Genomic DNA, 15111 nt, shown 5'->3' with positions numbered 1-15111 from the left:
AAAAAAAATGATAAAATAAAATCGATAAATCGGTATGAAGAAAAAAGATCCACAGCTGATCGAATCAAAGAGATTGATTGACGAGCTCAAGTTCCATTCATTGTTCTCAATTCTATTAACATCTTTTTCTAATTAATTTCTATGATTAAATCGTCACATTATTACGAAATATAAGCTCATCATTATGGAAGAAAAATTCATCGCTACAGGTAAGATTCAATTCTTTTTTATAGTTTATCTTCTTTGATGAATTTTATGTAAATTAGAATTTGAAAAATTGTTTTGATTCCATTTTCTTGATTAGAGCATCAACACATTCGTTTTAATCCGTTAACCGAAGAGTGGATTTTAGTATCGCCTCATCGAGCTAAACGACCTTGGAGTGGTCAAGTAGAGAAACACAAAGACGTGACGATACCTGAACGCGACGAAACTAATCCACTTTGTCCAGGTTCAGTTCGATCGAATGGTCAACGTAATCCTGATTACGATTCCACTTTTGTCTTCGACAATGATTTTCCAGCTTTACTCGAATCGGTGCCGATTCCTGAGAAAAGTACAAGTCCTTTCTTCCAATCAGCCGCAGCGAATGGTAAATGTAAAGTAATCTGTTTCCACCCGAAGTCAAACATAACGTTACCTTTAATGACGATCGATGAGATTATCGCAGTTATTAAGATTTGGATTAGCGAATTGACAACTTTGGGTAAACAATTTACTTGGGTGCAAATATTTGAAAACAAGGGGGAAATGATGGGCTGTTCGAACCCTCATCCTCATTGTCAAATTTGGGCTTCGTCATTTCTGCCCAATGAACCAATGAAAAAAGACAAATCTCAGGCCACTTATTACGCTAAAACGGGTACAAACTTACTGATTGATTATCTCCTCGAAGAGTTGAAATCAGGTGAACGATTGGTAACTCAAAATGACCATTGGGCTGTTGTAGTCCCTTATTGGGCAGTTTGGCCTTACGAGACGATGATTATTCCCAAGAAACAAGTAAAACGTTTAAATGATTTAAATGAAAATCAAGTTGAACAATTAGCTGATATAATGAAAAGATTAACCACTCGTTATGACAATTTATTCAAAATGTCTTTTCCTTATTCAATGGGCTGGCATGGTAAGTGAAAACAATTGATTCTCCATCCAACAATCAGTTAATTGTTCTCTCTTTTCTCAAGGCGCTCCTACCGGTGAATATGCCGATCGAAATGTTGACCATTGGACTCTTCATGCGGTCTATTATCCACCTCTACTTCGTTCTGCCACAATTAAGAAATTCATGGTTGGATATGAGATGTTAGCACAACCCCAGAGAGACATTACACCCGAACAGGTAATGTAAATTCATCGCAATTAACAACAATTTAACATTGATTTTACTTTGATTCTTCTTACATAAAGGCTGCTGCAACTTTGAGAAATCTTCCCGAAAAACATTACAAATCAACCGATTAATGATTAACGCAAATTCTTCTGGTGATTATTTAGTAGTACAAATTCCGTAGGAACAAAGAATTACAAATTTTATGGAACTTTCGAGTAACCGATTAGATGATATGTTTGTCCAAATAATTAGAAGCAACAATTAGAATTAACAAATAAAAGTAACAATTTGAACTCTAACGATTAACTTGTTTCTTCTTTATTTTTGTTTACGCTTTTTTTTCTGGACAATTTAACGAAAATCAGATTAACTAAAATTGCTTCCACCATGAAGAGTTAATAAGAAATACGGTGAATAGAAGTGATTGTGATCGTAATCATATTGAGATAATTAAACGTTATCGAGATAATTTTCCAATAATAATGAAGACTCCTCTTGACAATCAAATCGTCATCACCATTGTTTTTACCGATTACAATGTAATTCCTTTTGGACTTGTTTATGGTGAATAAACAAATTGAAAGTTAATATTTTCTCTGAAAATATAAACATTTAAAGTTAACACGGTAACAATTGAAAGCTGTGGAAAAATGTTAAAATTGATCAAACAATCTCTTAATTAGTTAATATTATATATGTAATTGTATGTATATTATATATGCTTAAGCATTTTGTTTCTTGCAAAATGAAAAATTACCCACACAGCAAATAAAAAGATTTAAATGTAATTTATCCAGGGTTACAAAAACTCTTCATACTCATTCATATAATCATCATCATATTCTGGTTGTAAATTATTTCTTTCTAATTTGATTGATGATTTAACTAAAGTCTTCTTCTTGGGTTTGGCAGACTGTAAAAAGAGAGAGAAAGAGAAAGAGTCAGTTTAGTATGAAATGTATTGAACAATTAGAGTAAAAGGTAAACGTAAAAGAGAAAATTAAATTGTTACCTTTTGAGCTTTGATTTTTTCGTTATATAGAGCACTCAAACTACTTGATAATCTTTTGAGGTCATCAACTTCCATTCCAACACACAATTCCCGGAAAAGTGTTTCTAGAAAACCAACATAAAGAGGCGATTTCTCAGCTGTTGCCAATTTGTCCACTAAAAGTTTCCTAAAATCTTCAAAATTAGCTTTGGTAACTAGTTCAACATCGCTTAGGCAACCAGAAGGGACACCGACACCGAAAGTATCCTTTGCTAACATAAGATCAGATTCTTCTTGCAACCTTTGCTGTTCCAATTTATCGGCTAATATTTCTTCAGGTGTTCTCACTTTATTGGCTAAGGCCTCGAGTTCAGCTTCTGCTTGGCGTCGTTTTTCATCTTTCTCCTTGATTCTTTCCTTGAAAGGCTTTTTCTTAACAGGTTGTGGTTTCTCTTCGATTACTACTTCTTCTTCCTCATCTTCATCGTCCCAATTATCTTTAATATCATCGTCTAGATCTTCATCTTTCCATTTGTTTGCTAATGATTGAGATGAGGGAAATGCGTCATCCATAGTGAGCGAGTAAGAGGAAAACAAATCAACACACAATATGGACAAGAGTTTACCTTGGATTAAATCAATGAGAAGGGTTTTCAAGTTGATGGACACAGAGATAGAGGTTAATAGGTAATCAAATTAACTTGAATGTTTAAGAAAATGATGACACAAATTGAAATAAACGAAATAAGAAAAATGTGTTAGTGTTAAAAAGTGATGAAAAAATGGTGGCCACCAAAGAGTATCGAGACTATCGAATCTTCAATATCGAATATCGAATATCGAATCAAATTCTCCGCCAGGGGTCACCATTGAATGGAAACAAATGGAAATCGATTTGAGTTTTCATTCTTGTTGATTGTTTACTAATTTTGATTAGTCAATTTCTACTAAATTATAATTGTTTTTTCGTTAAAAATGGAGATTCTCAGAAGTCTAGTAACTTCCGGGGTAAAATGTTCGAATCGAATCTTTTCTCGACCAAATTTAATCAACCGGATTATGATCAACAATAAACGAAATCAAATGAACGTTCATAGTGAGGGTAAAATGATTGTCAACTTTTTGGCCTCAGAAGATGCTGATCGTTTATTAGTCATGTCTTATAGTGATCTTGGTTTTAGATTAACCAACGATCTTTTCCTTTTAGGACCAATTGTTTTGTTTCCCAAACAATTGTATTCTTGGAATGTCGGTGATGCCTCAAGAGTAACTCCAGCTTCAACTAGTCTCTTTTATCTTTTAGTTCCTAAAGTTGATTTAATTGTGTTTGGTAAGTTTAAATTTACTATTGTTTTTTCTTTTGCAACTAATTTACTTTACTTTGGCTTTTTAATTTTTTTCTAGGCTTTGGTGATCCTGGTAATTCTATTCCTCTGGAAACTAGGATATTCTTACAATCCAAGGGTATCAACTCCGAGTGTTTACCAACTAAAGACGCTGTCGCTACTTATAATTATCTAGTAGACGAAGGTCGTAGAGTAGCTGGAGCTTTTATTCCCCCAACGAAAACCGTACAAACATTAGCTGATGATCAGGCCGTCTTGCAAACTGGTGGTCGTCATGTTTCAGATTTCTCAGCGGGTTATTATGACGAATTAGCGGAAAATGAGTATATCCATGGTGAGCTTACTCGAGCTCGTTTTTCTCACTCTATGGGCGACTTAACCCTTGAAGAAATGAGAGAAAAAGTAAGAGAAATCCGTAAAAAGGCTAGACGAACTGAACCTGAATTTTAATCTCTTACAATTCAATTACATGTATAGTTATTTAAAATCATAAATTCTGTTGAACCAAATTGAATGAGACTAGTTTTGAAATAAACTGATTGCAAAATGTTTGTGATCAAGAGGTTTTACTTCATGACAATAAATAATCAAATACAGAGGAAAAAAGCAAGACAATATCACTAATGGTGAAAATTAACTCAACCAGTGACAATTTTCATCTTTTCTTAATCAACTTGGTACTACTCGTCTTCTCCCCTTTACCAGTAATTTGTTTACTTGGACCTGCATTTCCTCCGGTAAACCAATTTGTCATCATTTCAGATAATTCAGGCACATCGGGCATTTGAGTGTTTTGTATTTCTCTCTGAGCTTCAGAATCAGCAGCGTTCATCATCTTAGGTAGAATCATGATCAGAATCAAAGGTAATACCATCATCATAACCATAGGGTTGAAAAGGAAATCTGTTACTCTCCAGGTTTCTCTTTGTTGGAAATAAGCGAAATATGATTGAGGCTTAAACTTTAATGGATAATTAACCTGGTGCACTGCAGAGGTTTGAATGTAATTCACTTTTCGGGCTCGGATTTTACCCTTGGAATTAATGTCAACTCGCACTGGTATATACAAATAATCGGGATTAGTAACTTCAACAAGATAAGATCCTGGTGGAACATTATTTATTTCAAATGTCCCATCTCTCCTAAAATGAGGATAAAAAGACAATCATTAATAGAATATATTTGGTGCACATTGGTGATTAGGTTTTACTCTTAATCGATCATTTAACTTACTTCATAAAACCAATAAATTGACCATAATTAACAATAATTCGAGTAGCAATAAACCAAGAAGGTGTAATAGAGGAATTAGGACTTGGAAAACTCTTCCTTCAATTGTATTTATACTCGAATGTTTAACAAGTGATTCTGAGGCATAAATTGGTCCTTCTTGAGCTAAACATACTGAAGATGTTAAGTAGATACAAAAAACAATAGAAAAATAATACATGATGTAAATTAATCACAAAATAAACCAATTAACAAACATAAACAGAAAATTAAATTTCTTCAAAAAAAATGATCGATCATATGGTAAATCGTAAGTGTCGCCATCTATTTAGAAAATGAAGAAAATTTATTCTTTTGATGAAAAGAAAATTAATTTTGTTTTGGTTTTCAGTTTTTCTAATTAATTTAGTTTCTTAATTGTTTCTAAATAATTAATTAATAATTTTTTAGTAAAATGATGGTTTGAAGCTCACTTAAATTTTGTTTCAAGTAAAATTTTCTATCTAACGTTTCGGACATTTGGTAATTGATTCAAGTTTCACTTATCCTTTACCTTGCAAAGTGAATCTCTCATTGGAATTGGTTTAAACCTTTTGACTGTTGATTTAAATCAAAATAATTGTTCTTGTTTTGATTAATATCTACCCCGTTGTAGCTGTTAGTGATTCTATTTAATTTGGTTCTTTTTTAAATAATTTATTGTTACTCTTTATCCAGTTGTCTTAAAAGAAATGAGTGAGCTTTTATTGGATACTTCTATCCGAGCCTGGGTTTTCTTACCTATTGTTATTATTTCATTTTTATTTGGTATTCTTCGTCATTATGTGTCCATTTTGATTTCATCCACTAAAAATATTGAATTACATCAAGTACAAGACAGTCAATTGTTGATCAGAAGTAGATATCTCCGTGAAAATGGTAAATTTATCCCAAAACAGGTAAGATATTGATATAAGATTTGTCATGAAGGGTTTACACCAATATTGTTTCCTTCATTTCCTATTGATTGTTGAAATCTAATTGGAAGATAAATTAATTTTAATCACAGAGTTTCCTAATGAGACGACATTACTTAAATAATGAAGAAACTGGTTACCTTAAAGCTGGATCTCGTCGACCTGCTCAAGCTCCTAATCCAATGTCAGATCCATCAATGATGACCGATATGTTAAAAGGAAACTTGACCAATGTTTTACCAATGATTTTGATTGGAGGTTGGATTAATTGGACCTTCTCTGGATTCGTCTGTACCAAAGTACCTTTTCCATTAACACTTCGATTCAAGCCCATGTTACAACGTGGAATTGAATTGATGTCCTTAGACGCAAGTTGGGTCTCCTCTGCGAGTTGGTATTTCTTGAACGTTTTCGGTTTACGAAGCATTTACACATTAGTATTAGGCGAAAATAATGCTGCTGATCAAACGCGAATGATGCAAGATCAAATGTCCGGAGCTGCAATGGCGATGCCACCAGATCCAAAACAAGCGTTTAAAGCTGAATGGGAAGCACTAGAAATAAGTGATCATCAATGGGCACTTAAAAATGCTGAAAATGATTTAATTGGAGAGAAAAGTATTGGTAATCAACAATCACCATCAGAATTTAGTCCAGCAACAATAAGTGAACCTAGAAGTTGATTTAGCAAAGATCCATTTAATTACTGGACTTATATTTAAATTTTTGCTAGGCTACAATTTGTACGATGAAATTAATCAATTTACAATCGATTGAACGTTTTTTGTTTCTTCTTCGCCTTTTATACGTCTGGATGTATCCTGGTATCAATCAATTAATTCACAGGTACAAATTGTTTTCCATTTGGTCAAATAATCAATTTTAATTTACACAGTTAATTGTTCCCTTTTTCTTTCAAAACTAATTCATTAAATACCACAGAACTGGACAAGCGTTTATCTTTGAATTTCTTTACTCTTCGTCGACCACAAAACGCGCAATCAACATGACCTTTGAATATTTTACCATTTGTAGAACTTTTAACTCTCTTGACCTTTTTCATTCGTTTTTTCGGTTTATTTTGATTGTGTAACTTTCGATAATCTGATTTTTGTCGTTTTAATGGTTTGTAATCAGCTGAAGAAAATGATCTCACCTTTTTAACCATTTTCTTCAATCCACTTGGAACTTTCTTAATCATTTCGAATCCAAATTGATGGATAATATTTTGAGGTGAAACTCCAGTGATCAAAATAATTAAACAAAGAGAAAGAGTAACAATTAAAGAGATAAAAAGAATCATCACCTTGCGACAATCACAATCAGTTGAAAGGGTTGGTTAAGATGACGATTAGGATAATTAAGTGACATAATTTTTCAAATCCTTGACAATTTGAGACATTTTAATAGCAAATTTTGCCTTGAAAGTTGTTTCCAACACTTAATTGTAATGGTCATCGGTTATGCGTTAAAATGAAACAATTAAATTGTGTAAATTGAAGATGTTGGTTGAGATTATTGAAACTCAATTTACTGGTAAACTAATCAATCAATCAGATTGAATTTAATTAATTGACATAGACAAACAACAGACAAAGTCACTCTCAGTTTAATTACCAAAATGAACTTGAAAAAATTTGATCAATCAAAATATCTAGATTGTTTTACTTTAATTTAGTATAATTACTTGCTTGTTTTTATCACAATCAATTGATCATTTAACCAGAAAACCATTGGGAAAATGAGTTATTAATAAATGTTTATAAATTTGATTTCTCTTTCAGTAATAATCTCAATTTAGTTTATTCTTGATTATCAATTCAAGATCATAAATGTATTGATAGTTTTGATTGTTTTTCGCAATTAAATTCAAATGTTGTTTGTTTATTTACTCGCTTCTTGATTGGTTTTGATACAAATGAAAAAATTGCACATCATTCTAGTTGATTTAATTGTCATAATTGTTAATTTTCATGGACGATAATCATCAGAAAGAGATAAACATTTCTCAAGGAAATTGTTGACCAAATTAATTAATTCACACCAATGAATTTGCTTAAATATTGGTCCGAATTTCATTTTGATTCAGTTGTAGTTTACAATTCCAATCACTGAAGATTAATTTGCTTTACGTTTTCAAATTACAATCAATTTAAGTAATGGATACACTCTGGTTAATTTATTTAATTTCTGCCTTTTATATGATTGATGTTCCAGTTAATTGTTTACCGATTCCAATGGACCAAATAGGAATAATCAATAATACAATTACTTCCAATAGTTTCTTATCACCTGATTTCTCTAGATTATTATTCCCTCAAGGTAATTATTAGTATTAATTGTGATTTTCTGTGATTTAACGATAATTTCTCGTTTCTTATAATCATCTAAGTGAATACTGATTTATTTCGTTGGTGGTTTTCCAGTCAATTAGCTCCAACACCTTATACAAGACAATCAAATTATCGCAATGAAAATAGAACCAATTTAAATTCAATCGGTAATAACAAGAATTTTGGACGACAATATGGTTCGAACAATTTAAATGGTGACATGTTCGGTGATTACAATGGAGCAAATGAAGGTTTGTTAGTTGGTTGATTAGTCGAATTGTTGATTACATTTGATGTTTTTTTCTTTTCTTTAAAATCTACAAAAAGGTGATGACTTTTTCTCACAAATATTTTCCTTCCTATTCGGATCTCCATCTTCTGGCGGCGGTGGTAATAGTGGTCATTATGGTCCAAGTAATGGTGGAGTAGATGAACAAGGCCGAAGTGAGGTTAATATTAATTCAGGTTCGAATTCGGGGTCAGGATCAAATTCTGGTGCAAATTCTGGTTCAAGTTCTGGTTCAAACTCTGGTAGTTTTGGAATGACCCAACAAGAGTGGTCTCAATATTTACAACTGATTCAAGCCTTAGCTCAAGACGGTGACAGTGGAGGCGGTGGAGGTGGAGGTCTCGGTGATGCTGGACAATTAATTAATATGGCAATGAGTGCGATAGGTGGAGGGTTTTAACAATGTACAAAGAAAATAAGTTTTGTAATTATGCAAAAAATGAAATTTCATAAATAAATGTTGATATTCTTAAAAAAAGTATTCACGAATTTATCATCAACTAACCCAAAAGTACGAGAGGACGGGAAAGATCGACTTATTATAATGTATTGAATGAATCTTTAGATTAATCTATTAGATTAATTTTACTGTTTCTTTTATTAATACATAACTTAAACTTTACCTTTTTTGGATTAAAAACGTAAGAGTATTGGATTACATTGTGATTATTGGTGATATTTTTCACCATAGAGAAAAAAAGAGAAAAGAAAAGATCAAAATAAACAATCAAAATCATAGTAGATTATTATTATTGATTTGATGTGATAAATGTAAAGGTCACTTTTCATTTGCATTTATTTTCGAGGTGAGATGGTCTTTTTATTTGAACGAACACATTTGCCAAGATCTAATCGACATTTATATCCGTTTGGACAACAGTGCAGTCCATCAGAGCAACAGTTAGCACTAGGGTATGGACAACAAGCCCAACTACCTTGTGGATCTTTGCAACAGGTATTCTGAGATTGGCATTCGAATGATGACCCTGGACATTGTGTACCAATCGAACTCGAACTATTAAATAAGTCAACATCAACTCTATTCAATTGGCCAAGAGTTGATTTCACATTACTTGATACCAAAGGGATTCGATGGATTTTAGGCTTGACCACTCGATCGTTTGGACAGCAATGGACACCATCACCACAGCATTTACTATGATCGGGATCACAGCATCCATATCCTCCGATTGTCACAGCACAACAAGTTTCGTCGTCCTCGCAAATTGTCCTATTGTCGGGACAAGTTTTCGTATAGTTGGAACCTTCAAGCTCACCAACGATTCGGATTTTTGTAATGCCTGAAATTGAAAAAGGAGAAAATTAAAACAATTAAATAACACCCAATTTACTAGTTAACAGTTTTAATACTAATCAATATTCAACATTCAACCATAATCAGTTAATTGTTAAGAGGTTCAGAGTAAAATTAAAGGCTAGAAAATTACTTTTGTATATGATTACTAGTTAGCTAATTGTTTACCATTAAGGTAATCAAACAATTGGTGATTATATCAATTTTGATTCGACTCCAATAAACAATTTACCATTTTGAGATGATATAAGACAATTAAGATGATTAAAGTAGGAAAAATAAAAGTAAAAAGTAAAAAGTAACATTAATTTCTATGTACTTTTGATAATCGTTACAACTTACAAGCAATTTAATTGATATAATAAAAATTAATCTATTGGTAGATTGAAGTTAAAGAAAAAGTTAATTGTTGATATACCATTTAGATGGGGAGATCAATAAGATAGATTTTAAATTGAAACTACAATTGTACTTAACTTAATTAGGGAAGAAATAACAATTTAAAAATTAGTTGTTTTTTTTCTTGTTTCAACCTCATCAATTAAATATTAATTAGCATCATCATCATTAACAATCAATGGTAAATTATAATAGTCAACACAAGTTTCAACTTACAAATTGACTAATTAACGTTCGTGATAGAAACTAATTATGATTACAAAGTATATTTGTTGGATTTCCTTTCACACATGATTAGAATGATGAAATATTAATGATGTAATTTAACTGAATCATCAAATGGTAAAGAAAAACAATGAAACTAACTAGGTTTAAATTGTCACAATTTAGTAGTAAAAGATAATATATTTAGATCAAAAATTGAATGAAAAACTTGAGATATTGAGAATAAAAATTTTTCTCTAAAATTATGAATGGAAAATCAAATCAAATTAATTTAACTGTCGCAGCATTTGAAGTAAGTGAACAGTTTATGATATTCAATCAACAATTAACCAAACAATTAAATGATATGTTTGTTTTGAATAAAAAGGTTCCGATAACGAATTTATTTCGAGTTGAAAATGGAGAGTATATTCCGATTCTAAGGCCACTTCGGCAACTCCTCAATGATATTGGTTACTTTGGATTCTTCAGGTAAGTTTAATTAAATTTAATTACAATCAAAGCAAATTAACTACATGAATAATTCAACAGAATCAATTTGAAAATAGCCAAACATGGACAAGTCGGACGATTGACACCAACGGGCTATCATGATGGTGTCCTTGGTATGATTCAGAATAGAGTGAGTAAAAAGTTACCTTAATTGTGCGGGTAAATTGAACTCTAATTGTTAACAATTTAGACGGCTGATACTGCAATTATACCGATACCTTTGACAACCCCTGAACCACCCGGTTGGCTTTCACCAGTTATTAATGAGGAAAGTTATTACATCTACAGTATACCTTATTCATCAGTTAGGTCCACTCAGGACATTTCGAAGAGTTTAATTGTCTTTGATTTGATGATTATTTGGTTAACCGTTTTAATTGTTACCTATGCATTGGAAACAGCAATTGTGTTGACCAAAAAACTATCAACTAATGGATTTTGTTTAAAATTGTTTCAAACTTTTTCAAGCTATTTGGCTATACTATTTGGACAATTCAATCCTGATCAGCAAAACAATTTAACTCTAATCAGAATTTATCAAAGTTTCATATTGTTAGTTTCTTTGACTCTATTTAATGCTACATTTAATACAAGTACAATTACCGGTGAAAATCAAGGTAAAATTGATACACTTCGAGATGTTGTCGTTCAGGATAAGATACCGATATTTCTGGAGGGACTATCGTTATTTGAACTATTTCAAACGGGAGTTACTCATGAACATCGGGAAGTTTTTAAATTGGCGAATAGGAAAAAATCAACTCAACCTTTTGGCCTCACATCGACCGATATATTTGAAACATTATCACCAAAATATGCTATCCTGGTCTCAGAGAGAGCAGGTCACTCGGGGATGATTATACCTTCCGCTTTGGGTAACACTTATGTAGCGAAAATTTATCGTTCCAAGAAACCTTATCATCGAGGTTTATTGGCTTATATCGTTAATCCAAGAGATAATGTCGATGAAACAAAGAGACGTCTCTCCGATTTGTAAGTTAATCATTTTTTTCCAATTCCAAATCAAGTTTGACCCCCGTTTCTCTCTTTCTCTCGTTTATCTATCGCTTTCAGGGCCTTGAAGGCACTTCAAGGAGGAATTTTCAATAGAGTACTTGGTCAAGTTCTAGACCAATTCATGTTAAGTATACCATTCTTACAGGTTAATCGATTTGATCTAATTAAAATGAATCTCGAATCGGATGAAGGTGATCAGAATATCTTACCTCTTGCATTGCCCGGGATTCTGATTCTGTTTCATGTTTATATTGCATTGAACATTTTATCAATTCTCATCCATCTTATTGAACTTTCAACTAGATTATCATTACTATCAACCGAATTGAGAAAATAATCTCAATGGAAATGTTTACATTGGTAATAATTTGATTTGAAAAAGAAAGAAAATGTAATGTAATCAATCACTTAATTAAATAAACAGAAAATAATATTAATTATTCTGGTATCTTTTTAGGTTTACTGATAATTTGGAAGACTTTGTTTTCTTTTATCAAATATATTTCCTAACCTCTCATGATGAATGAAGAGATGTTGACAATTTTCTGAGAGAGTAACAGCCAACACTTGATAGATTGTCAATTCAAACGAGAATCAGACACAGTTAATTGATTAGAATTAGTAAATTGTGTCGAAGTTTTCTTTCATTTAGCTTGACAACAACAGAAATCTTGACGATGGTAAAAAAGATGGAAGATACTAGAAGATGAAGAGATAATTTCAGAAGAATTGAAAGAAATTCTAATTGTTGACATTGCCTTAATTGTATCACATAAATCAAGTCTGAAGGGTAGTACATAGATCGTAGAAAGTAATGATGAATAATTTAGAAAAGAAATTAACTAAATCATCAACATGGTCAATAAAAAAGTAAACAAGATTAGTAGGTGACCCAAAACATAGGGAAAAAAGGAACCAGAGAAAAACAAAAACATAAACAAATCACTTGGAGATTATTATTATTGTTTTACTAATTTTCTAATGAAAAATCATTTAATACAAAGGTTTAGTTAACTAGATTACTATTATAATCAAATATTAATAGAATTTAGAATTTAAAAAGAAGAAAAGAAAAGAAATTAATTCTTACCTTGGGAACAATTTAAACCAATACATTTTTCTCTGTGTGATGTTACTTTTGTTGGTGTTGTTACAATTAAGGTAAAAAGAATACCAGTCAAATAAGCAAAGTACATGATTACAGTAAACAGAAATTAATTGTTCTCTGGTTGATTAGCAGTTAGAAGGAGAAAAGAAAATCACAAATGATTAACTGGATCGAGAATAACAAACAGATGATTCAATGTCTTGAGATGAAGTGAAGCTCATCCACTTATCCGCTTTGAGAAGAGAAAATCCAATAAGTGTTTGTCGAAATTTTCTCTTTCTTTTCTCGTGATTTGATAGAATTGATTTCGCAATTAGTTAACCAATTCAAATCATTAGAATCGAATAGATAAAAATTACAATTCAATTCGATTCGTTTTCCTTTTTTCTCTTTTTATTCGTAGCGAAAATGATGTACAGGGTGTTTTTAATTGAACTCCCGATTTTTGACATCTTATTAAATAACCTCGTGTGTTTAAATAATTTAAATTTAATACCATCAGATAGACCTTATTTAGTTGCACTAAGGCCGAAAAGTTCAGAGGGTAAAAAGGCGTGGTTTCAGAAAAAAGCGCGAGAAACGAAATTTTTGCATCGCCGAAAATTCGGCCTCGATTTCTGGACTTAATTCGAAAATTTTTTTTTTATATTGTGAGATCAACTTCTCTCCCCTGATTGTAACCACCTACAATCAACAATCATCACCAACACACAATCAACAATAACAATTGGTTGATGATGGTGACTGTTGATTGCTCAACATTGTGTTGTAATCATCATCATCACCTTACCCTGAACTAACTGACCATTGGTCAAAGATAAGATGATGATGATGAAAAGACTCACTCTCAATTTTGTATATAAGCAGAGACAAAATGAAATTAAAATTATGTTTACTTTGAGATCTTCTCTAGTCTACATCTCTCTAACTTTGATTTCTTAGCTTTTACTTTGTAAAAGCTGATCAAAGTTTTCTCTCTCTCTCTCTTCTCTCTCTCTCTCTCTCTCTCTCTAAGGTACTCGAACCCCGATACCGTCACAATATTAAATTTGTTCACAAAGAAAGCATCAACAATCGTGCTATCTTAGTTTTTATACAGGGCAATTCAGCTATTTTTACCGGACACTACTGACAAGTTTTGAGGTTTCTATGAGCTTTGCAATGCACGTTATGATAAATTTATTGCATAGAAGATTTTCAGCAGTTATTCAATTAAACTGTAATATCTCAAGATCATGTGACAGCAAGGATATCTTAACTCATTTTCAGGATTAAAAAATGTGAAGAATAACTGTGGCACCTTCAGATGACCTTGAAACGTGTTATTTTACCGATGACCTGAATGACCTTGATCTTTTGATACAACAAACAAGTATCGCTCAAACTCATACCACTCAAGTCTCGTGTCTCTCTGACTTTTAGTTGCTGAGAAAATCGCAAAAAGCATCAGTAAAAATAGCTGAATTGCCCTGTAGTATGGGCTAACATCGTGGATCGAGCACTTAGGCTTAAAAAGAGGAGGCCTTAAAAAGTGATGGTCTAGCTGAGACTAAAGTTAGTTAAAAATTATACTACACCCAAGTTATAAACACCCAAATGTTTTATGTTTGCTCGAATGAAATACGGTTTCATCAAACATTGTCAAACTATTTTTAGCAAAAGTGACTGTATTTTAAGGCCAAAAAACTATTGCTTCTGATAGCTTTGATTAAATGACGATGATTTGACTTATTCAGACATTTCTAAGTATTGTAGTTTCGGAGATATTAGCCCTCGAAGATCAAAGGCCACTCTCTCAATTGTTGATCAAATGAAAAAAGTGCTCGATCCATGATGTTAGCCCATACTAGAATAGTCTCAAAAATAAGTTTCAGATCATTCTCGACACTTGGGACTAATCGCCGTCCATTTATTTAAATACAACGGAATTGTGGCCGGAGCACTTTGGATATTTTTTTCAAAAAACAAATTTAATTTTCTGTAAGGACATGAAAAGTTGTCATTCAATTTAAAATTTCATGATCTGAAAACGCGTCATTACTGAGAAAAATTGACCTGAAGTAGTAATACTTCATTA

General features: G+C 32.0%; 8 protein-coding genes and 1 pseudogene across 10 annotated transcripts in view; 6 read left to right on the top strand and 3 right to left on the bottom strand.

Moving 5' to 3' along the window:
- The window catches only part of LOC128393647 (mediator of RNA polymerase II transcription subunit 9-like), a 123001-nt gene that overhangs the window by 46682 nt on the left and 61208 nt on the right, over positions 1–15111 (top strand). The window lies entirely within an intron of this gene.
- On the top strand, positions 47–1632 carry LOC128393630 (galactose-1-phosphate uridylyltransferase-like). The gene is made up of 4 exons (XM_053353822.1): positions 47–209; positions 305–1126; positions 1188–1342; positions 1411–1632. Exons 1-4 carry the CDS (start codon positions 185–187, stop codon positions 1462–1464), a joined length of 1056 nt encoding a protein of 351 aa, XP_053209797.1. The 5' UTR covers positions 47–184; the 3' UTR covers positions 1465–1632.
- Positions 1630–3092, bottom strand: LOC128393639 (eukaryotic translation initiation factor 3 subunit J-like). Of its 3 annotated transcripts, none has more exons than XM_053353832.1 (3): positions 2346–3092; positions 2095–2246; positions 1630–1973 (listed from the first exon to the last, which is right to left on the bottom strand). In XM_053353832.1, exons 1-2 carry the CDS (start codon positions 2895–2897, stop codon positions 2133–2135), a joined length of 666 nt encoding a protein of 221 aa, XP_053209807.1. In that variant the 5' UTR covers positions 2898–3092; the 3' UTR covers positions 1630–1973; positions 2095–2132. The 3 variants fall into 3 exon arrangements, with proteins under 3 accessions (XP_053209807.1, XP_053209808.1, XP_053209806.1); XM_053353833.1 differs by having other exon boundaries at positions 1630–1929; XM_053353831.1 differs by having other exon boundaries at positions 1630–2246.
- On the top strand, positions 3191–4221 carry LOC128393633 (NADH dehydrogenase [ubiquinone] 1 alpha subcomplex assembly factor 3-like). The gene is made up of 2 exons (XM_053353825.1): positions 3191–3654; positions 3729–4221. The coding sequence occupies exons 1-2, from the start codon at positions 3300–3302 to the stop codon at positions 4118–4120; spliced, it is 747 nt and encodes a 248-aa protein (XP_053209800.1). The 5' UTR covers positions 3191–3299; the 3' UTR covers positions 4121–4221.
- LOC128393638 (ER membrane protein complex subunit 7 homolog) lies at positions 4220–5210 on the bottom strand. The gene is given in 3 exon segments (XM_053353830.1): positions 4220–4812; positions 4904–4994; positions 4997–5210. Coding segments are annotated over 3 exon segments (702 nt in total). The 5' UTR covers positions 5121–5210; the 3' UTR covers positions 4220–4325.
- On the top strand, positions 5289–6808 carry LOC128393632 (ER membrane protein complex subunit 3-like). The gene is made up of 2 exons (XM_053353824.1): positions 5289–5838; positions 5949–6808. Exons 1-2 carry the CDS (start codon positions 5632–5634, stop codon positions 6537–6539), a joined length of 798 nt encoding a protein of 265 aa, XP_053209799.1. The 5' UTR covers positions 5289–5631; the 3' UTR covers positions 6540–6808.
- LOC128393637 (protein rtoA-like) lies at positions 7746–8957 on the top strand. Its single transcript, XM_053353828.1, has 3 exons — positions 7746–8178; positions 8249–8440; positions 8517–8957. Exons 1-3 carry the CDS (start codon positions 8016–8018, stop codon positions 8876–8878), a joined length of 717 nt encoding a protein of 238 aa, XP_053209803.1. The 5' UTR covers positions 7746–8015; the 3' UTR covers positions 8879–8957.
- On the bottom strand, positions 9053–13296 carry LOC128393640 (progranulin-like). Its single transcript, XM_053353834.1, has 2 exons — positions 13017–13296; positions 9053–9779 (listed from the first exon to the last, which is right to left on the bottom strand). The coding sequence occupies exons 1-2, from the start codon at positions 13120–13122 to the stop codon at positions 9274–9276; spliced, it is 612 nt and encodes a 203-aa protein (XP_053209809.1). The 5' UTR covers positions 13123–13296; the 3' UTR covers positions 9053–9273.
- LOC128393628 (uncharacterized) lies at positions 9954–12343 on the top strand (annotated as a pseudogene).

This window comes from Panonychus citri, unplaced genomic scaffold, assembly GCF_014898815.1.
Source record: "Panonychus citri isolate SS breed McGregor unplaced genomic scaffold, ASM1489881v1 Contig00138, whole genome shotgun sequence".
Classification (NCBI taxonomy): Eukaryota; Metazoa; Arthropoda; class Arachnida; order Trombidiformes; family Tetranychidae; genus Panonychus; species Panonychus citri.
This window is presented reverse-complemented; position numbering and strand designations above follow the sequence as displayed.